Source organism: Nicotiana tomentosiformis, chromosome 4 (assembly GCF_000390325.3).
Source record: "Nicotiana tomentosiformis chromosome 4, ASM39032v3, whole genome shotgun sequence".
Lineage (NCBI taxonomy): Eukaryota > Viridiplantae > Streptophyta > Magnoliopsida > Solanales > Solanaceae > Nicotiana > Nicotiana tomentosiformis.
Genome location: NC_090815.1, coordinates 125,886,636 through 125,909,957, shown reverse-complemented (window position 1 = coordinate 125,909,957; position 23,322 = coordinate 125,886,636). Strand labels below are relative to the sequence as shown.

The window sequence follows — 23,322 nt, the reverse complement described above, 5'->3', positions numbered from 1 at the left end:
TTTCAGGAATCGTTTTATATCATGATACCATGGTTCACCATCTAGTTCTATCTCAATTGTATTGCAGTAATCGTGTTGATTTCGAACTTGGATTTCTAGTGGATCGATATGAGTGTTTCCCGGATAAAGGAGCATCGAGGCTAAAGTAGCCAAAGCATCGACTAGCCCGTTGTGAAACCTGAGAATATACTTGAACTCGATGGATTTGAATCTTTTGCTCAAATCTTGTACACATTGTCTGTATGGAATAAGCTTGATGTCTTGAGTCTCCCATTCGCCTTGGGCTTGCCAGATAAGCAAGTCAGAAACTCCCACAACCAATAGTTCATGCACATCCAGATCGATGGCCATTTTCAAACCCATGATACATGCTTCGTATTCTGCTGTATTATTGGTATAGAAGAACCAAAGTCGGGCCGTTGCAGGGTAATACTGTCCAATATGTGAGATGAGGATTTTCCCGATCCCAACTCCTTTGATATTGATAGCCCCATCAAAATATATTTTCCATACATGGTTGTCGTCTGGAACTACTTCCTCTATTGAGATGACTTCTTCATCTGGGAAGTATGTGGTAAGTGGCATGTACTCATCATCAACTGGATTCTCTGCCAAATGATCGGCCAAAGCTTGTGCTTTCATCGCAGTGCGAGTGACATAGACGATGTCGAACTCTGTGAGCAGGATTTGCCATTTTGCAAGCCTGCCAGTGGGCATTGGCTTTTGGAAGATATACTTCAGAGGATCCATTCTGGATATGAGGTAAGTAGTATAGGCCAAAAGATAATGTCTCAACTTCTGAGCGACCCAAGTCAAGGCACGACATGTCCTTTCTAAAAGAGTGTACTTAACCTCATAATTGGTGAACTTCTTGCTCAAATAATATATTGCTTGTTCCTTTTTGCCCATTGCATCATGTTGCCCCAGAACGCATCCAAAGGAATTATCCATCACCGAAAGATATAAAAAAACAAAGGCCTACCAGGTTCAGGTGGGACCAGTACAAGGGGTTTTGACATATAATCTTTGATTCTGTCAAAAGCATTTTGGCAATCGTCCGTCCACTTGATAGCAACATCCTTTTTTAGCAACTTAAAGATGGGCTCGCACGTGGTTGTGAGCTGAGCAATGAACCTACTGATGTAGTTCAACCTCCCGAGAAAACTCATGACTTCATTTTTGTTCTTCGGGGGCGGCAGATGTCGAATGGACTTTATCTTAGATGGATCCAATTCAATGCCTCTCCGGCTGACTATAAAACCGAGGAGTTTCCCAGATGGAACCCCAAATGCATACTTGGCTGGATTAAGCTTAAGGTCATACCTTCGAAGCCGTTCAAAGAACTTTTTCAAATCGCGCACGTGATCAACCTGTGTCTTTAATTTTATGATGACATCATCGAAATATACTTCAAGCTCTTTGTGCATCATGTCGTGGAAAATGGTAGGCATGGCTCTCATGTAAGTTGCCCCTGCATTCTTCAAACTGAATGGCATGACCCTGTAACAATAAGTACCCCATGGAGTGGTGAAAACGGTCTTTTATGCATCATCTTCATCCATTAGAATCTGGTGGTACCCATCATAGCAATCCACAGACGACTGTATCTCATGCTTTGCGCAATTATCTACAAGAATGTGGATGTTTGGCAAAGGAAAATTATCCTTCGGACTTGCTTTGTTCAGGTCTCTGTAGTCAACACAGATTCTAGTTTTTCCATCTTTCTTTGGCACATGCATAACATTTTCCACCCAGGTGGTGTATCGTACGAATCTGACAATGGTGGCGCTCAATTGTTTCATTATTTCCTCTTTGATTTTATCACTCATGTCCGTTTTAAATTTTTGTTGCTTCGGTTAGACTGGTGGAAAATCAGGATACGTGGGAAGCTTAAGAACCACTAAATCGGCGCTTAAACACGGCATATCATCATAAGACCAAGCAAACACATCTCTATACTCAAATAAAAATTGAATCAAGGCATCTCTGGTTTTTTGTTCTGTGTGAATGCTTATCTTTGTTTCTCTCACTTCTTCATGACCTCCGATATTAACTGGCTCAGTTTCATTGAGGTTGGGCCTAGGTTTGTTTTCAAATTGTTCCAACTCTCTTTTATTTCATCAAAAACCTTATTTTCATCGTATTTGACCTCTTGATACATTATTTCGAAATTAGACAGCTTTTTGAGACCTGGGCGTGAATTCCGCATGCATGCCATGTTATTAAAGCCGGCATTAACAAAATTGAAATGGAAATAAAATGGCAGGGATTAGAAAAAGGAAAAGATACAAAATTTACTACGAAATTGATATGCATTTCATTGAATTTGAAATGATAAAAGGGTTAACATCAAAATAGCACAATCATACTAAGATGTTTGGATTACAACCCTAAAAGTAACCCAAAGTACAAAAGAAAGAAGCTGCAAAAGTCAACTACCAAGACTCCTTCCATGTGGGGAGAGGAGTTGCTTCCCAGTTATTAAGCATGGTGTCTGGGCCAATTAGTTGTATATCGACATGACTAGTACCTTCACCAGCCTAGATCATATTCACTTCAGAAAATATCTGGTTGAGGCCATGACAAATTTCATCAATGTTTGCATGCGCCAAGGAATTTTGACCCTCTTTGGATCGTGTCTTGACAAAAATGTAGAAAATGTGAGGGATAGGATGCTGTAAGACCCACCCATGCTTTTGGCGGTACTTGGCTTTGTCTTCGTCTGCTTGTGCTGGCCTGAAGCCTAAACCAAAAGTACCCATGTTACTGACCGGAGAAATGGGTTCTGAAATTCCTTGCATTGATGTCCCCAAGCCTTTTCCTGGCTCATAACCTTGTCTCATCATAAGTGCAACCACTATTACAGATGTGGCAGAGAGACGAGGTTGCATGACGTTCTTTCCTTCCTCAACATGGTCCACAACAACCACTTCGAAAGCATGATAGACAATAGAATCACATCCTTCCTTGGCCTCAATACATGGGATTAACGGGTCTTTATAAATGGATGACTCGTCTTCTCGGTGAACAATAATTTCTTGCCTGTCGTGCTCGAATTTGAGCATTTGATGCAAGGTGGATGGCACAACTCGGTCCGTATGGATCCATGGTCTTCCAAGAAGAAAGTTATAAGAAGTTTCCATGTCCACTACTTGGAAGATAATTTCAAAATCAATAGGCCTAATCGCCATGGTGAGGTTGATCTCCCCGATGGTATCTCTCGCTGAGCCATCAAAAGCCTGGATGCGAACATTGCTGGGTCGGATTCTGTCAGTTTTGATCTTCATGCTTTGCAAGGTAGAGAGAGGGCATACATATACACTAGAGCCTCCATCAACCATGACTCGCTTTACATATTGCCCCTCACATTTGACAACCAGGTGCAAAGCCCTATTGTGCCCGGCTCCCTCATCGGGAAGTTCATCATCATCAAAGGAAATTCTGTTCACCTCAAAAAATATGTTGGTCATCTTCTCTAACTGATTCACGGTGGTCTTCTCTAAGACATGTGCCTCGTTAAGGATTTCGATTAGTACACGGGCATGTTCTTATGAGTGTATGAGTAAAGATAACATAGAGATTTGGGCAAGAGTCTTTCTCAACTGGTCAATGATTGAGTAATCCTGAACTTTCAGCTTTTTCCAAAACTCCTCCGCCTGTTCTACCATGACCGGTTTCTTTATTGGCATTTGGCCTTCTCTGATTTGCTTGGCCTTCCTCAACTCTTCTGGAGAGTAACACCTCCCTGATCGAGTCAAACCTCCAGCTTCCCATACTTCTTCTATGATTTCCTTGCCTTTGTGGTTACTACAGTTTTGTTGTAGTTCCAAGGAATAGTTTTCGTGTTTGTCAAACGGGGTTGTACGACAGGTTTAATTATGATCGGCTCTGTTATACCCTTTGTACCGCCCTGATTATGCTTTGTGATGGGGTGACCTCCAAGGACATACAACTTTGGGCTTGGAACATTGGAGCAAACTTCCAACTTCAAGATTTTTGGAACAAATAAAGTTGCTTTCCCTGAGCTCTGGACGCCTTTCACAATCAATGGTACATCTCGGCTTGGACTTACTTCCAGTCATGTTCCTTCTTAAATCGTTCCCACTGTCATTACTGCTCGACCAACCGGCTTGTATTCACGATCTCGGCTAATTATTCCCACAAAATGAACATCATTGTGTACTGGCAACGGGTTATTGGTCACATTAGGAGGGTCCTCGCCATTCGTGACTACAATCAAAATTTCAACAATGAGTCTTTCTATGGCTCTTTTCAGGGTCCAACAATCATCAGTGCTATGCCCCAAAGCACCTGAATGATATTCACATCTAGCATTTGCTTGAAATCCATGTGAATCGGGATGCATATTGTAACGCCCCAGAAAATTTCGAAGTACTTGAGCGCTAGTAAGAAAGTTGATGTGCGCTCATTATATTATTTTGTATGCAAACAAGGACTTTAATATGATGGATATCAATTGGATATGATAATAAGTGTACGAGGCATATTATAAGTGATGTGGGGTCTAAGGAGAGCCCTAAGTCCAAGGCAAGTTGAGAATTTCATGATAGACTAAAGTTCCAAATGAGTACGCACAAGACCAAACTTTGGACGAACATATATACATATATATATATATATATATATATATATATATATATATATATATATATATATATATATATATATATATATATATATAGTTATGTGGTGTATGACCTATACAATTAAAGGTCTTTGAGTATAGTTTCTAACGTTTCAAACCGTTCCTTATTTGGACATTCCTACAAGAAGTTATGACCAAATTACCAAAGGCTGGCGGAGGAGCCTACGGATGCAAAGCATCCGAGGCCGCGTCCAAAAGAGAGGCTAGCAGTGAAGTGCTGCCATAGCATCCAGGTCCGCATCCGAGCTTCAAAGAGGAGTGAAGTGGGGATGCGAAGCATCCAGGGCCGCATCCGAAATCCAGAAATCTGGGCCTATAAATACAAGGTCGGGGAAGAGGGATATTTTGAGTATTTGGGGGTTAGGGTTCTTGAGGTGAAGGGACGATTTTGAGCTCAAATCAAGTCCAATAGTTCAAGGTAAGTTGTTAATGATGTTTTGGGTTGATTATTACTCAATATACATGAGTTCTAATATCATTCTTACATCCAAATACAAGATTTCATCATCAAATCCTCAAGAATACAAAAATCACCAAAGTTGTGATTTTTCAAGATTGATCTACTAAAGGTAATTCCAATGCTTCAAACTCGTTTAATATGAGTAGTTAGAAGTATTTGAAGCATTTGTTACAAGTTTTAATGGTTGAAATATTGGATTATAAAAATCTAGTTCATGGCATGAATAGTACTTTTGAGAAAATAAGAGAGAAGGTGAATGGTAAGCTTGGCGATGAAATTTATTAATACATTGAACCTATGGGATTTGTTACTAATATTGGTCTCATTGGATGTTGTTATTGAAGATTGAAGTTGATTAGTGTAGTGCATCATTGTAGTATCATTAAGGGAAGAATTTGAGGTATGTTGGCTAAACTTTCTCTCTTGGAATTGAATTCCATAATGTTTCCGTGAGTTTCAAAGTATGGGCTGCGTATTAAAATGTTGTGCCTTGAATCGTATTTCAAAAGAAAGCTAGTATGCCAAATTGTGTGAGAAAATCTCAATATTCTTAAGACTCTTAATTGCTCATATGTACACCTAAAGTCTTGATTGGGAATGTCTTGTTGTTGATAACCTATAAAGATGGTTGGAAGTGAAATCAGTAAATTGGGAATACAAAGTGTGGCCAACGTGCCAATAGTAAAAGTTATACTTGTGACCAATGGTGCCAATGAAATGAAAGAATGTGAGAAAGATTATGAGATGAGCTTTGACTCAACTATTCCAAAATTGACTTCGACAATATAATCGGCTAAAAGTTTATGAACTCAAGTGATGCCCATATGTGGCTGTTTTAGCTAATGCTATACTTTGTAAGTAATTTTCAATGTGCTTTGCATTCTTACATATTAATGAGTGGAAATTGTATATGATTTTAATTTGTGCTTTGATTGCCAATCATTTTACTCCATTTATTGGAAAGGAATCGATTATGTTTAAAACCTTCATTACTAATGAACTTAAAGTTATGATTTCCGGAATATTCTACTTGTTGTTAAATATGATGATGATCTATGAAAGGGAAGATATGAAAGTGTGGAATATAAATTACGGCCATTGCACCATGAATAAAGAATCATATATTTGGCCAAGAGAGCCAATGAAATAATGATGTTGTAAGTGGTTGAAAGTACGAATTAGGTGCTATGTGATGTGAAAGGTTATGAGACGTACGTATTTGTACTTTTGTTTCCAATGTGTTATGAAATCCTATGGACGGTCTATGAAACGCATAGGTATATCGTGTTATGAAACGTATAGGTATATCGTGTTATGAAACGCATAGGTATATCGTGTTATGAAACCCTATGGACGGTCTATGAAACACATAGGTATATTGTGTTATGAAATTATGTGGACGGTCTATGAACGCATATGTATATTGTGTTATGAAATCCTGTGGACGGTCTATGAAACGCATAGGTACATTGTGCTATGAAATCCATTGTGATATGAAATCCTGTGGACGGTCTGTGAAACGCATAGGTGCATTGTGTATAAGAGGTATCGATGTACGGTATGAATAAACACTATGGACGGTCTATGAAACGCATAAGTGTATAATATGATATGTGAACACTATGGACGGCCTATGAAACACATAAGTGTATAATATGATATGCGAACACTATGGACTGTCTATGAAATGCATAAGTGTATAATATGATATGTGAACACTAAGGACGGTCTAATGAGACACATTATTAATGCAGACAATAGGTGCCCCCTTTTGTTGTCCTTGTTTGTACATGTTGTTTTAATTACATTATATTATGTGTTCCACATATAGATTATATGGGCATTCTATTTTGAAAGAGGATTTCTAGCTATACATACTAGTGCTATTCGACAGTACTAACGTCCCTTTTGCCGGGGGCGCTGCATCTTTAATGGATGCAGGTGGTTCTACAGGAGGTGGCATTGATCAGTGATAGCAGTACACTCTTTTCAGTCGATTTGGTGAGCCCCACTTCATTTCGGGGTCATGTATCTTTTGTTTCTCATGTACTTTGTGTTTAAGGTATAGCCGGGGCCTTGTTGCCGGTATTTCTATATTACTCTTCAGTTGTACTTAGAGGCTCCGTAGACAGGTTGTGGGTGATATTTGATGTTGGGAATTGGATTAGAACTGCTGGTATTTGGCAACATGTTTTTCATTAAATCTATAAACTCGTACTATTTCGAAAATATTGAATGATATTGTTAATGGGAATGAATTGGAAGCGGTTGATGAAATCTCTTCAATATTTGATTAACGGAGTACATCTCCTCTTTATTCATGAATGAATCTGGGTAGAATAAAATATAACAGGCTTGCTCAGTCGGGTTCACTCGGTTGAGTGCCGGTCGCGCTCCTTGGCTTTGGGGCATGACACATATGGTGGGGAGCGATGGGTCCAATCACGCCCATCTGCTTCAACTTCTGGAATAGACTAGAGTATGATTCAACTAATGGAGTAAATTTTTCCACCGTCCTCTGCTCTCGACCATAATCCTGCCTAGGACGAGCATTGTAGGATGCCCGAAAATTTTGTTGCTGAGGTCGGGGGAATCTTGGAGCTAGTGCCCGTACCTGTTGATTCGGAGGACGAGCATAGGATTGAGCATTAAACACTATATACTGTGGCGGTCCCACAGAGTAATGAGGAATAGGCGGGGGGGATAGTAATGTTGAGGGTAGCTGGATTGCCCCTGCTGAATTTGCACACAAGGGTGCAATGCCCCTCTTTGAACTTCCTTGGATCCCGAAGTCATCATGGATCCTTCATATCTCTTCTTTCTATTTGCCAGACTTCCCGACCCATTTTGGATAGCTTGGGTGGTGGCTTTGAGAGCAACTTGACTTACAATTCTGCCAGTCTTAAGGCCATTTTCGACCATTTCTCCTATTTTGATCGCTTCCGCAAAAGGTCTACCCATTGTGGACATCATGTTCTGAAAGTAATCAGGCTCTTGGGCCTCCAGAAAAATAGTGATCAACTCGTGGTTATCCATGGATGGCTTAACTCTAGCCGTTTTCTTCCTCCACTAGATTGCATACTCCCTAAAGCTTTCAGTCGCCTTTTTCTTCATATTGGACAGGGAATTGCGATCCAGTGCAATATCAATGTTGTATTGAAATTATTTGACGAAGGCCTAGGCCATGTCGTCCCATACATGCGAGTGAGAGATATCTTGGTCAATGAACCATTCAGCCCCCACGAGACTTTCCCCAAAATAAGCCATCAACAATTCTTCTTTTCCCCTTGCACCCCTCAGCTGGTTGCAGTACCTTTTCAAATGGGCGATAGGGTCGCCGTGTCCATCATACTTCTCAAATTTTGGGGTCTTGAACCCTGTTGGCAAATGGATGTGAGGGAACATGCATAAATCACTGAACTAAACACTTTTGTGACCACCTAGTCCCCGTATATTCTTTATGTTCTGTTCAAGACTTTTCATTTTCCTTGCCATCTCATTCGGCTCAACCGTCTTGGTAAGCTTTTCATTTTCCATTGGTGACTCATACTGAGGAGTCTGATTGTATGAAACCGAGATCCCGAAATCCATATTTGGAGAGGAGTATTGGCCATCATAAGCATGAGATGGTGGATCATTGATTGGTCTCATCACAAGAGGTGGTGGCGGGATTGTGTATACCGATGCGCCAGACACGACTTGAGGAGTGTTCCTGACCGGTGCGACTGGAGGTCGCATATTAGAGGTACCAGGAGCAGCATGGAGGCTGTAGTTTGGCACATACCCTGGTGGTGGAATGTGGTCACTCGTTGCATGGAGCGGTGGTTGAGTAGCCAGGGGTATGGTGGAAGTTCCCTATGAGGGACCGCGGGGTGGAGGCTGACCAGACACCCAAGCTTGATATACATCGGACAATTGCTGTCTCAATTTTCTTATTTCCTCCGACTCTTGTTAAACTGACTGACCCTGGGGGTCGTCACTGATCAGCTCGATCTCATCATCGTTGGCCATTACTACTATTCCCTTAGATCTGGTGAAGTAATAGTGTGTTGCCAGTTTCACCACAAACCAACCACATTAAGCTTACTATATAAGAGACAACAAACATGTTAGGGTTAAACATTTTATAGATATGAATCACACGTAATATGCCATGCTCCTATCATTGTCACTATTTCTAACATATTTTTGGAGGCGTCATGTTTCATTCCGGCTTATGAGGTTGCTTCTCATTGACGCTCTTATCTTCTTCTCTCCTTTTTTTTCTTTTCACTCACGCCTCATTTGATCCCTCATCTTAGAATCATTGAAAAAAATATTTTGATCGAACCTTTTGTGGGTTGTATACGTATCATGTCGTTGCATGAATCAGATCATTACGTAGTTCAGGAGGAAATAATAACAATTTTGATTTTTTTTTATTATTATTCAAATTGACTCTAAAGACATAAGTATGACTGAAAATGCGAAAAATATAAAATTAAAAATGCGACAAATGAAAAATGAAACTAAAAACTAATTGACTGCACTAAAACTTTAATCTTCAATGGCATTCTTGCTTGAACTGATATCATCAATGGTCTGCATCCCTTGACCTCCACTCTCCCCCCAAAATCTCGTACAAATTCTGAAACACTGCCGGCAACTGTGGAACGAGGGTACGTGCCTGTTGACCAACTTTCTCATTGTTTAGATGACGATGATCGTCATGAATATATGTTGCTTTCTCTGCTAATTGAAGTACTTGCTCTCTGGCTTACCCCATATTCACATGACAATTCTGCAACCATATCTGGGTAGTGTTGAGGGTGTTCCCCATATGAGTCTTGCGTCCCTCGTATTCTTCAATACGGTGGTTTAGCACAGCTCTCATCAATCACCCACTGACGCCGCTCTGCCTCAAAATCTTAATGTTGATGACCTCTCTTATGTCTTTTTATTTCTTCCAATTGTGCATGAAACTGACCCTTTGAGCGTATCCAATGGGCCCTTTCTCTTTCAATCTGCTCTCTCTGCTGATCAAACTCCAATTGTTGTTGGTGCGCATCCTCTTCAATGATACTCAAGACTTCTTGCAGCTTATGCATTTCAGCATTTTTATTTGCCTCAACTCTTCTGACTAAACCAATAGTGCTTGCTAGTTCTTCTTCTAAGCGGGCCGCCTCATTTTTAGCATGCTTTAGATCTTTATCCATGACCCGTAAGGCAGATTGATAATCTTTCTGAATATTTAAACGAATCTGAATGACTACGGCTTGCAGTTGGACTTGTTATTTGGATATGGTCATCCGGGCATGCTCCAATTCCTCTTTTAGCCTTTCTATAGCTCTTTGATCATTTCTCCTCCTGTTGGACCCTTTGGGGCTATCACTAAGCGACGAAGGGTCATGAAACCAGGTAATATATTTAGGGATCACCTCTCCACGATCTCGGTCTTCTACCATATCATTCAACTTCGAGACTTTACCTGCATACCAAATTTTCATAATTTCTTCTTCGTCATGAGGTTGATCTTTACCAAATCATAACAGAACTTGCTCATATCTCGTGTTGGTGGCACCTCTTGTACTCGTGCAAATTGGCGCATTACCCGAATTGTAGAATAGGCCCGAACACCATCCAATCCTATTAGTTCCAAATAAGAATGGTATGCAGACTCACAAATGACCTCTTTAGAGGAGAACCAATCGTAGTTCCAAGTGATCCGTTTGGCAGACAGAGTAAGAAGTAGTTCTTTCCAGGCGGCAATCCCCTCTGGTAAGTCACATTCGTCAATTCTTTTCTGGTGATCATAAGTATGATTGGGCCATAGCTCACTAAAATCAGTGATCGTATGATGACGATAGAAATGCTCCAAAAATAATATATGTAACAAAATGTTGCAACTATCACAAGTTTCGCGCGCCTATTTTACATCTAGTTAAAGCACGAAAAATGCAAGAACGAATCATAGGGACCAAAGTATAATCATCCCCTTCTGAGGTTAGAGCCTCAACTACACCTGCCAAGCGGATGTTAATGCGTCCCTCCGCTTCCTTATCTTCCTTTGATTTCAATTTTCCCACATTTCTTTCGAAATTGCATTCTAGTCCATACAACTGAAACAAAAAGCCCAACTTAACCCACTCGCCTCCTAAACCTTCATATTGTCCGTAATTTATGTTCAAGAGCTTCAGAAACCTACCCTCATTCATATTTTTTGGTACTATGGGCCTTTGCCTGCGAAGATTGCGGCCCACCCCTGGAAATGGGCGATTTTCTCCAAGGTCGGAGTCATTTCACAATCGGTAAAACGGAGCATATTATTTTCAGGATCCAAGTGCGGAATCAAAGCTTCGATCACATCCCTCCTGGGCTTGATGGTAATCATGGGAACCAAATGTCCCAAGTATTTCTTTATCTGGTTTCACTCATATTTCTTAAAGTCTCTCCACAAATCCCACAACAACTGTGGTATCTGATCGACAATCAGAAAATCTGGTATCCCTTCTAATCTGAGCCTCTTTCCCCACTCATGGTATACCTGTCTACCCAGACACGGGGTTAGGCTTTGATCAAACATATTATTGACATACAAAAATTTTAATTTCTCGGGTTTTGACTCTATAAAATAATAAAAATAAATAAATAAATAAAAGCTAAACTGTGAGACTAAGGAAAGAATTGTAAAGAGTGAATTAAGGAAAAGAAAAATATTTTTGATTTTTTTTTGAAAATTGGGGCTGAAATCGATGAGGTTTGCGTACGTATCTCGCATCCGGTGAGAATCAGACCCGCGTAGTTCGGTTAAAATCGACTATGTTCTTCTTTTTTTTAATGAAAATTAATCATTAAAAATCATATGCACTATCATTTTTTCTCTGTTCGTTCAACTAATTTATGCTAAAGTCGGTCGACATGCAAGCCTCCCAAATAATGCAACAAGTAGCACATAACATGATATAATGGTCTTAACAAGGCCTGTCCTAAATTATAACTTGGCCCCTGTGTCGAGCGCTGCTAAGTCAAATGCACATGATGCAAATAAAGCGTAGCCTACTAGGGATATTCATTGCTTGTGGCTTGTTCTTCTAAGTTTGTAAATCCTAAAGGAGATGGTACCTAGACCTGTCTTACCCAGGCGGACAACCCGAACCGAGGAGCGTCAAGCGTGACCAGTAGTAGAACAACACTGGCTAGCTAACGGCTCTCCCGCCTAAACATGTGTGACTAAATCCTTCACCAGAAGCTGGTAGGCTAACTAGCTTTATCTCAAGACAAAAATTTTGTGATGCTTGTAGGCCAACACAATATAACTAATTATCAGAAGACTTATAGGGATGCGAGAGAGGATACAATTTATATGTATAGTTCAACAATATTAAAATGGTAAAAACTGGACAAGTAACACATTAGGCCTAGATAAATCACAATATATACAAAAATTAATAAAGCCAAATAAAGTCAATGTACAAGCTCGAATTCTTGAAGATCCCCAGCAGAGTCGCCAGAGCTGTCACACCGCCTTTCTACCCGCAAAATAATATGTGTGATGATTGTAAGTTAAAGAGTTTTTCCAATTAAAGTGACAAACTTGAGTAGGGATTATTTTATTGTTCAGAGTCGCCACTTGGAATTGATTTTTTTTTTGGGTGTTCCAAGTCAACTTTTATTTGAATCCCTAGTCAAAGGAAGGTTTGACTCTATTATTATTGATCTGCGAAAATAAAGTTTAGATAAGGAATTCTGTTGACCGGAGAGAAGATGTAAGGCATTCCCCGAGTCCCGTGGTTCTAGCACGGTCGCTTTATTTACTTAAAACTTGGCTTGAATTAATTTGGACAAACTATGATTTATATGATTTTTATGTTTTACCTATCCGCTTTTAATACTTGCATTATTAGAATTGATAAAGAATAACAAGATATCGTAACCACACTGCGCAAGCGAATGCGTAGTCATGACAAGGATTATTAGCACACTATGACTTTTGGAAAAATTACTACATTTGAGAAAATTATTTTTTTTTTAATTTTTTTAAAAGTTAACTATCGCGCTACGCAAGCGAATCCGCGATTTTAGCAAAGAATTAACTAAAACTAATGGTTATGGTGTGAGGTTATTGAATTAATTTATTAAATGTTAAACTTCACGCTACACAAGCGATTCCGTGAAGTTAAAAACGCACCTACTAATTGCCTAGCATTTAAATTAATTCATTTGTTAAAACTATTTATTTAATAAAGAAACCTAGTGTTTAAAAGATTGAGTCAAAACTTGTTTACTATTTTAAACTTGACAAATTCAAATTTTCCAGTAGCCTTGATGGTAAAAAAAAAATGGCCAGCAAATTTAAACCAAAGGTGATAGTGGCCTAAAATATTCTTAAAATTAATGTAAACCCAACTAGGACATGTAGCTAAAAATAATGCATTAATGAATATGGACTTCTAGACATATAATTGAGAAAAAAATATATATATCAAACTCAACCAAACAGAAGTTCAAAATAGCAATAACACATTTAAGAAATTTTTTCACTGGTTCTCTCCTCTCTCCCGCACACTCATCACATACTATTCCCCAACTTCATTTCAACTTAACCAAGAAGAGAAATATTATTATCATTTATTTTTAGCACTAAGAGAAAAATTAAAATGACAAAACCACAAATACATAAAACCAAGGCAAAAGGAAACTAAACTCTACATAATAATTCTAAAAGATATTTCTTTTTCTTAACTAGATACACCTAACATAATGTTATTTGAGCTACATATGTAAAGAAAAATGAAAGATCAACCAAATATTACATACGTACATGCTCAAATATGACTATATGAATAACATGCTAAACATTCATTTATTCCAATAAAGCACATCAAGTATATCCATAGAGCTGAAAAAGAGTCATATCCTCATCCATTGAATATAAAAATCTGCATTGCAAAGTTTAAGAAAATACATGGATTGCAGAAAATAAATATAGCAGTGAAGAAATAAAGCTCAGCAGGGAAAAAAACAACATCAACCACAACAGAAAACAACAGCAGTTTCGTATTTAAACAGCCCGAAAACCTTAGAAGAAACCCAGAACCAGCTCTAAAGAAGACTTATACTTTTTTAAAAGTTTGCACTCTAAAATTTACTCACAAAGCTCACCATTTTAGCTTACTAAAGGGTGCTTTAGTTGCTGATTTTTTACTCTAAAAGTTATATTTTTAGGGTATAAAGACTGTCCAATAAATGTGTGATCTGGTGTCCTCGAGTGAGCAAATAGTAGCCCCCTTAAATAGGCAAATAAAGTCACTTTTTGGGACAGATTTTGGTTCTCCAAAAATATGTCCAAAAGCCTAATTTTGTGTGCTAAATACTGTTCAAAATCTGTCCAAAATGTGAATGGACAACCTGCAAATCTACTATGTCAGAAGCAAGGAGAAAAAATATCATTTCAGCCACCCTACTAGTAAAAGGTAGGCTACTATTTTTCTATTTGGTGCTAAAAAACTTAAACTTCAAATTTTAACCATCAACACCAAACTACTTGCTCAACATAAATTAAATTTAAACAACTATGGACGGACAAAGTATGAACAAAACTAAAAATATAATCGAACTAAGTATTCAAACCAATTTGATTGGAATGAATTCGATTTTTGCAAACTAATTACTAAACAAACAACAAAATTCACAAACTAAATACTAAAACCAGAACGAGCATCGTTAACAATCGGACAACGACTAACAACAACTAAATAATCGATAAACTAAGTGAACGATTTAACTAATACACTAAAGATCATGTTTAAATCAATAACAATCTAACAAATTGCTAAACTAAATAGAGATAACTAGTTAAATAAACCTAACTTAAAATACTAATTAACAAGAAACAACCAAAACAGAAAAATCAAAAATCAGAAACTAATCTACTAATATAAAAAATCAGAAATGAATTAAAGAGATGACGATTATACCTAACGAGTATGCTTGAAACTGGCCGAGCCATGAGAAAATTCCAGGAATGCCAAGAGGTGGTTGTCCGACTTCGAAACGCACGTTTCTTTTGGATAGATGCTAAGAACGAAATGAGTTTCAGCATCTCGCCAAAAGAAAGAAGTGTTTTTGAGTCGAACAATAGCTAAAATAGGGGCTCGGGGCATTTTGGTGGTGGTGAGGCAATGTGAGCGGCGGCGGGCAGTGGGCAACGGGCCGGCGACGACAGGGATTTTGGGGGTAAAATAGGTAGAAAAAAGATAGGTCTCGTGGAGGTCTATCCATCCATGTATGTGTTGTAGGGTGGTGTTGGTCGGAGCTTCAAGAATTTGGGCCAAAAAGTTGTGGCTAAAGTTTCCTAGATCTAAAATTTAAGGAGTTTGAGGGGGGTTTGAAGGAATTGGTTTGGAGATATGGGAATATGAGGTTGTGGAGATTACATGGTGTTAATTTGGAGGTGTTTGGAGGTGGTCCGCCGCCGGTGGGTGATTTCCGGCGGCGGCGGTGGAGAGAAGAGAGAAAGAGTTATGGGGGAAATGAAAGAATTTTTTAGATTTTTGAGGCTTTAAATACCTCTTTAGAGATCAAATATGGACCATTTGATTAAGGGGTGATCAATAGGTGAGATTTGATCTTGGGTCACTTAATGAAACGACGTAGTTTTGAGGCAAAACTACGTCGTTTCAGACCCTTTCAAGGGCAGCCCTTTATCTTGCACTTTTGGCCAATTTCTCTTTCAAATTTGGCCCAATTTCTTTCTTAATCCTACTTATTAAACTAAATTTACACAAACAAATAAATTAATTAAGTAACTTATTCAAATGATCAATTAACTAGATTAATTCACCAATTGAATAGTTAGTTAATTCCTAAAATGCACAAATAAAGAAAGAACTATTTTTTGGTATTTTTATAATAGGAAATATGCAATTAAAGACACAAAAATTGGAAAAAATAATTAAAGTAACAAAACACTAATGACTTTAGGAGGTGTTAAAACAGTACAAAAAATAGGTATTCACATGGCCAATTATTCTAAAAAGTACTTTTGAGTATCAAACTACAAAAAGGACCGTAAAAGTTTAATTTGCAATTAGTATTATTTGAAAGAGATAAATAAATTTAAATATTTATTATATTAAAAATATATCAAAAAATTTAATCAATATAAAATATAGTTATTCCAAAGCGATAATATTGCGTATCTAGTATTACTTATTGTTTACACGATGATTTAAATATATCAAAATACATCACTCAATATAAAATTTACTCTTATAAATTACTATGTAAAAGAAGAGATCTTTTTATCGTAGAGAGAATATTCTAAAGAGAAATAGGAGAAACAAAATAACAATATGATAGAATAAAATGTAGAAGAAATGTATAGTAAAAAGAGAAAAATAAAATAAAATATTAAATTAATAAAGAATAATTTAAAAAATATAAATTTAATGTAAGGATATTTTTGTCTTGAATAAATTAATTTTTTGCTTCTGCTTCTGCTTCTTGAAAGAAGTTAGAATTTATAGTTTTTTCCCAAAAGCAGAAAAACTACTTCTGCTGCTACTCCAAAGCACTTTTCCATTTCGGCCAAACATCTCAAATTTTCCAAAAAGTATTTTTTTGACAAAAAAAGTACTTTTTGCTTCTTAGAAACTTGGCCAAACCGGCTCTTTGTCGCTGCTTAAAATAATAGCTGGTGTATATATATATATTATAAATTAATGTATATTTTATATATAATCAGTATAAATATTTGACTAGCAAATGTAATTATTTTTTATTGAGCGGTCAATATGTAACTTGCCCTAAAAAATTTTTTTTTTTTTGGGGGTGGGGGGGTTATTTGCACAACACGAGCATAACTATTTTAAAAAAAATTATTGCATCCATAGCCACCTAGCTTATTAATTCCCCAAGCTAAGGAAGAAATTAGAAAATATATCATGTAGCTCCTATTAATATTGGTATGTTAAATGAGTTTTATCTATTCTTGCTTAGGGAAAGTCTTGGCAGCTAACTATACAAGAAATTGTGCTACTGCACCAAATAAGAAAGAACCAATAGATTATCCCATAAGTTCGTAAATATACAATAATACTTCTTTGTACAAGAAGGGTGTACGCAGGATAAAATGAGATAAGATGTGGAATTAAATTTATATTATTTTTGGTTGACGATATAAATTTACAATTTATCCTAGGATAAATTTATACCGTCAATCAAGCATAATATATATTTAATCACACACTTAATCCTAAATATACTTCTTATCTCATCTTATCTCATCAAACGTGGAATTATTTTATCTCACTTTTCAGGTGGAATAAATTAATCCAGATATTATAATTCTACTACTGTATTTCCGGATATTTTAGTCCATGTCGTTTTTGTACCAAACGACCCCTAAAAGCCCTAATATGTGAAATCCCATAAATTTCTATATTTACTTTTGTTGAAGTTTGCTTGCTTCAAAATTGTTTGAAGTTTCACGTATATCTAAAGTGGCTAAACTTGTAAAAGTATAGAAACTTTGGCTATGCGTTAAATGGAGGTCCTGAAATCGGCTATATGTGCACTTCTTCCTTCCCTAAGGTGACTAGGTAAGCTCGCTCAGATCCCACAGGTGGCCATGAGGAGCCGGGAACTATGGCAGCATAAAACGATAATTTTCAAAGGGACGATGGAATTTTACCGATTTTACAGTTCGAAACCAAAAGTAGATTTGAAGAAGTTGAGGCCAATGATTCTGAAGAGGATTGAGAATCGGGCTAAAGATTATCCAGTAAAATCTATGGTTCCTGTTGCTGAGGAAGTCCTTAAGGCTCGAACTATCCTTTACCATGGCGTTTCTGCCTTAATTCAACGTTTCCCTACTTGGGCATGCAAGTAACTCCAATCCCCTTTTTGCTCTGTTATTTGATTTAACCCTATTTTTGTGTTAAAGTTGTCATCTTTATTGGGTCCTGTTGGTGATTTTAGATTGAGGGTATTTTTTGATACGTTATTTTGCAAGCTTATAGGGTTTTTGAAGGCTTCTGGAAATGCCTTGGACCTCATGTGGAACTAATAGTTAACAATGATACTCCCTCCGTCCCAATTTATATAGTACTCTTTACTTTTAGTCTATACAAAAAAAAGTCACCTTTCTATATTTAAAAAAAAATTAACTTAAAAGTTTGCATTGTACTTTAATGAGATGATTTATAGCTGTACAAATATCCAATACTTATTTCAGATCACAAGTTTCAAAAGTTTTCTTTTCTTTCTTAAACTCCGTTCCAAGTCAGTTGGTGCCACATAGTTTGGGACAGAGGGAGTCATATGGTATAGCCGGGTATTGTTTGGGATGGATTAAAGATTATGAAGCTTTTTTGGGGGATAAGGGAAGATTATGAAGCTTTTTGAATGTGGAAATTGAGCGAAGTAGTTTAAGAAAACAACTATTAGGACGGGCTTAGTCATGTTAGGTTTTGGAGAAGTTTTGTGTAGCTGCAGAAAACAAAATAGTGAAAGAACTTTGTGAACTTAGCCCATAGAAGGCCAAGATTTTGCGATGCAAGTTAAATGTAATCTTCTGAGTTTAATGTAGCTCAAATTTTCTGCTAGTTGAAACATTCTTTCTGAAGAGTTAAATTTACAGATGAGATATCTTAAGTTTGTACGGTGAACCTATGTATAGGGACATATGGGGCATGAATTGGATATATTGATGTTGGAGCAAAGAGGTGCTTCAAATATTTTCAGGTTTCTGGCTTTGATATATAAAGCAGGGGTGTTTCATTATTTAAATAGGTATAAGATTAAGTGCAAGACAGCAAGAAGATAGCGAAGATAAATGCAAGACAAAATGATAGCAAGAATTATAAAAGAAACAACGGATTTTGTCGAAACAACAAGAAGATAGTGAATGCACTTAGAGTCTTAGAGAAGTGTTGAGATATCTAGCACTGTAGATTTGGTTCAATCTGAGGCACGCCCATGTTTATCACATCCTCTTTTCGGTGGAAGCTAGGGCAAAATTATGGTGTCTAACTTGTTTCGTTCATAATATTTATCTAAATATATTAGCTTTGTATTGATGCATAGTTGAATATTGCTCTAACAAGGTCAAGAATTAGAATTTATTTGGACAATCATCTGTTGTATTTGATGCTTTTATTAGACTTGGCTTGTTTTTGGCATGTTTATGCGCGACTTCTAGTTGTAAGAAGCCATACCATCAAATACAATTAATGAAAGAAAGGTACTTGGATGAGTCTTCTTCTAACCTCCAAAAGGGTTTTATTTTGTTGTAGATACTGTCCAGAAGTATATATTGGTGAGAATGGTCATCTAATTCGAACTTGTCATGGTTACCGACAGCGTGCTAAGAACCAGGCTCATGAGTGGATTAGAGGAAGCTTGAATGATATTCTAGTCCCTGTAGAGGCGTTTCATTTACGAACTATGTTTCAGAATGTTATCAATCACCAAGAACGGTTTGATTACGATCGCATTCCAGCAGTTGTGGAGCTGTGCTTGCAGGCAGGGGCTGTTCCAAGTGAAGAAATTGTATGTGGAAGTAGTTTGCCCTCAAGTGATCCTTTTCAAGCTGACTCTTTGTCGGATGATGATTTGTTGTTGTTGGGAAGAGAAACTCTGAAGGCATGGGAAGCACTTAGATCTGGAGTTCAGAGGCTATTGTTGGTTTATCCAGCAAAAGTCTGTGAACATTGCTCGGAAGTTCATATAGGACCTTCTGGACATAAGGCTCGTCTTTGTGGCGTATTTAAGTTTGAAAGTTGGCGAGGCAGTCACTTCTGGAAGAAGGCAGAAGTGGATCATTTGGTTCCTCCAAAAATAGTATGGTACCGCCGACCCCAGGACCCTCCCTTACTCCTCGATGATGGGCGGAACTATTATGGGCATGCTCCCGCTGTTGTGGATCTGTGTACTAAGGCTGGAGTAATTGCTCCTTCCAAGTACTATTGCATGATGAAAGTTGAAGGACTATCGGCACCATCTCTTTAACAGGATAATGCAATCTTTTCCTGCTCTTATTGGTGAAGTTTATCCGACGACCTGAATGTGTGCTTGAATTCGGTGATTCTTCTGCAGTTGGGACTTCTTTTTGCTCGTTTAGGAAACCCTAAAACTTCATTGGATAGACTGAAAATCATGGTTGTGCTGAATCAGCAGTCTTTAGCGCAGCGCCAGAATATTTCATGAAGACAGGAGTATCTTGTAAATAGTCACGGGAGGTTTATTCTTATTATACCTAAGCCATTCTCATCGATGGAGTATTACAGTTTTTTGTTGACTGACCTCCGCCACTGGGTACTTCAAGATCCAAATAGGGAAAACCGAGAGATAGGGGACATAATTCATATGGATATAATAAGTCTTGCTTGGGCTGCTTTAATGGTAGTCTTTACTTTTTCCCTTTCACTCGTAGTGTGGGGAAGAAGTGGACTCTAGGGGTCCTACTAATTGAGTTAAGGAAGCAAACTGTATCAATCTCAATTGCTTTCTAGATCGTTCTGCAACACGTTTTGAACAAAAAAAAATATCTTCATTTTGAAATTCCATTGGACTCGACTGGAGTAATGTATTATAGGAATCATCCTCTTTCAATCAAAGAGCTATTTCAGCGATTCCCATGTTTGTAGTTCGAAAGGAAGAGGATCCCAGGAAATTTATTCGAACCTAATTCTTCCGAAATTTTCTATTCCAATGAACGGCCTCTTACCAGGTGATACTGAGGAGGGCCGGACCCTTTTTTTGCAAGACTTACTACTGGTGCATATGCAACATGATATTGGATAGCAGGTGATTTGTAGCGAAATGGAAGTTGATGTCCATCTCAATTTAGAAGAAATTTCTTTAGAGGTAGAATATGTCATCTAACAATTGTACTACAGGCTGCGGGGTTTACATACTTTATTTCTATAGAGTTATTATTCATTTTCTATTATATACTATCAACCCATTTTTGTGGCCATACATATAGTAACTTCTGTGATTCTTTTGAATGTGCATATGGAGAAAGCTCTGTCACTGTAGTTACCTAGTAGTGTAATTTTGGTTGATTAGCTGAACCTGGATTTAATTATGGCTGTTTTTCTATTATCTAAACTCTTTAAAGACTATATGTAAATTTGAGGCTTTTAATTGAAGGAGCAGAAAACTTTTACAGGGTTGCATTCGATTCGCAATCATTAGTTTTATTAACCACCATTCATTTAAGGGGAGAGGTGGTGGAATTTTGGTGTCAATTGACAACCCTTGAGTACACAAAGGTAGCTAGACAAGACTGGAAATAACAAGATTTAATAAACCCAAATAACTTGGAATAATTTATGATATTTCGTTATAATGACAACTGTTAGACGTAAATCATGCTCGAGAACTTAAATCAGCTTAAGAGCAGTGTTATTAAAAGCCATGCTAAGTAAGGGGTTTCATGAGCGATGCCCTCCGCTTCAGATTAGAGAAAATGAAAAACAATTATTTCTTTGAATCTCAAATTTGAGGAGTTAGAATTAATTTCGGCATTATTATATATTTTGAATGTTGAGAGTAGTTATTTTAACTTAAACTTGACGAATAAAGTACGACATTCATATATCTATGGTATTTCTCAACTTTTCGAATGGGGTGTTGTGTGTGTGTGTGTGTGTGTGTGTTTTTTCTTGGCGCGAAGTAATCGTTGCAAGTGATTTTCATGTTTTTTTGTCTCCCACTTAAGAAAAGAGAACGGCAAGCAAAGTTAAAATGCATAAACCATTCACAATTGTCTGGTGCAGTTCATTTGATATTTGTGATATGAATTCTGGCCAAAAACATGCAAAGTTTAAAACGTAGACTATCTAGTGGCCAATTCAACAGAGTAGCATGAAGAAGAAGAATAAGAAGATGAAGTGCTCCAGCTTTTGATTTACATGACTTCGGGTTTCTCGCACAAGTCACAATTATCCCATTTTCCAGGCAATGCAAATTGTAAGAAAATCCAAGAATGCAGTTCCTGTGATAACATTCTTTATAATCCATGGATCTCTCATCACAGAACAAGCACTCAGCAAAAACAAAACAAAAATGCAGGTGGTGGTCGAGATTATGACAGGGACAATCTTTCACGTCCAATTAGGCGACAATGCAACAGTGCTAGAGTTGAAGATAGCAATACAAAATCAAGAAAACCTTCCCGGTGATCGCCTCATCCTCTTACTGGACAAGGATGGAGATCATATAATGATGAATGAAGATCAAAAACCCCTCAGTGAATACGGGGTCCAAGATGGCTCTCGCCTCTACGGGTTTTTTAAGCTCCCTGAAACTCAGGAAGAAAATGATGATGATGCTGATACCGGTGATGACAAGGTCATGGATAAAGATAGGACTGAGAGTGAAAGTGAGGAAATGAAAAATGACAATGATGGTAATAACAGTGACAGTTCCACTCCTAAAACTCCATATGAAGAGGATTCTGTTCAATCACCCGAGTATGTTTCAGGCTCAGGCTCAGATTAGCTTGAATTAGCTATATGAATGAATCACTGTAGTATCCATTCTGCTTTATCCAGTCTTATTTCTATTAGCTATATTCTAAAGTGTTGTATTGCAGTCACAATGATTTCCTTTGAAGTATCATCCTTCTTACATCTAACTTCTTTTTTCTTATGTTAATCTAGAAATATGTATTACGTATTCGGGGAGAAAGAACTCGTAGTGACATCTTCATGTTTCCAGTAGGCAACATGTACCATGTTTCTGTTTCCAACTTTAGCCTCGACTTTGAATCACTTGACATAGTAAGGGAACTTAAAAGTCGTCAATACAGAATGCAAAACAGAGTAAGAAATGTCACTATACAATAAGATATCTAATAGTCTCTACAAAGTTCTCGAATCAGAGTACCAAACCATCACTAAAGACAGTGCTTCTAATGGTAATACATTCCTATCTAAGTGCTAAATTGAAGTATCTAATAATGCAACAACCTTTATGAAGAGCTGATAAATAATTTGTAAATTTTGCTTGAACAAATCCATGAACAGCAACGGACATTCCTATTTGTCCAAGGATACCACAGCTCAGGGTTGAAGCTCCATCGACAAACTCTAGTGCCTAAACTAAATCAAGTTATAATATTTCTACATGCATCATAAAAGATGAGACAAAGTTATAATATCAAGTCATCTAATATTAATAACTATATGAGTTTAAATGAGGAAGG

The 23,322-nt window shown here is 37.5% G+C and overlaps 2 protein-coding genes across 2 annotated transcripts; both read left to right on the top strand.

Annotated features, from left to right (window-relative positions):
- The first annotated feature begins 17,600 nt into the window (after nucleotides 1–17,600).
- On the top strand, nucleotides 17,601–20,453 carry LOC104105554 (APO protein 4, mitochondrial). The gene is made up of 2 exons (XM_009613896.4): nucleotides 17,601–17,993; nucleotides 19,403–20,453. The coding sequence occupies exons 1-2, from the start codon at nucleotides 17,737–17,739 to the stop codon at nucleotides 20,115–20,117; spliced, it is 972 nt and encodes a 323-aa protein (XP_009612191.1). The 5' UTR covers nucleotides 17,601–17,736; the 3' UTR covers nucleotides 20,118–20,453.
- Nucleotides 20,454–21,893: 1,440 nt separating this feature from the next.
- On the top strand, nucleotides 21,894–23,132 carry LOC104105563 (uncharacterized). The gene is made up of 2 exons (XM_018773942.3): nucleotides 21,894–22,085; nucleotides 22,188–23,132. The coding sequence occupies exons 1-2, from the start codon at nucleotides 22,077–22,079 to the stop codon at nucleotides 22,614–22,616; spliced, it is 438 nt and encodes a 145-aa protein (XP_018629458.1). The 5' UTR covers nucleotides 21,894–22,076; the 3' UTR covers nucleotides 22,617–23,132.
- Nucleotides 23,133–23,322: the final 190 nt, after the last annotated feature.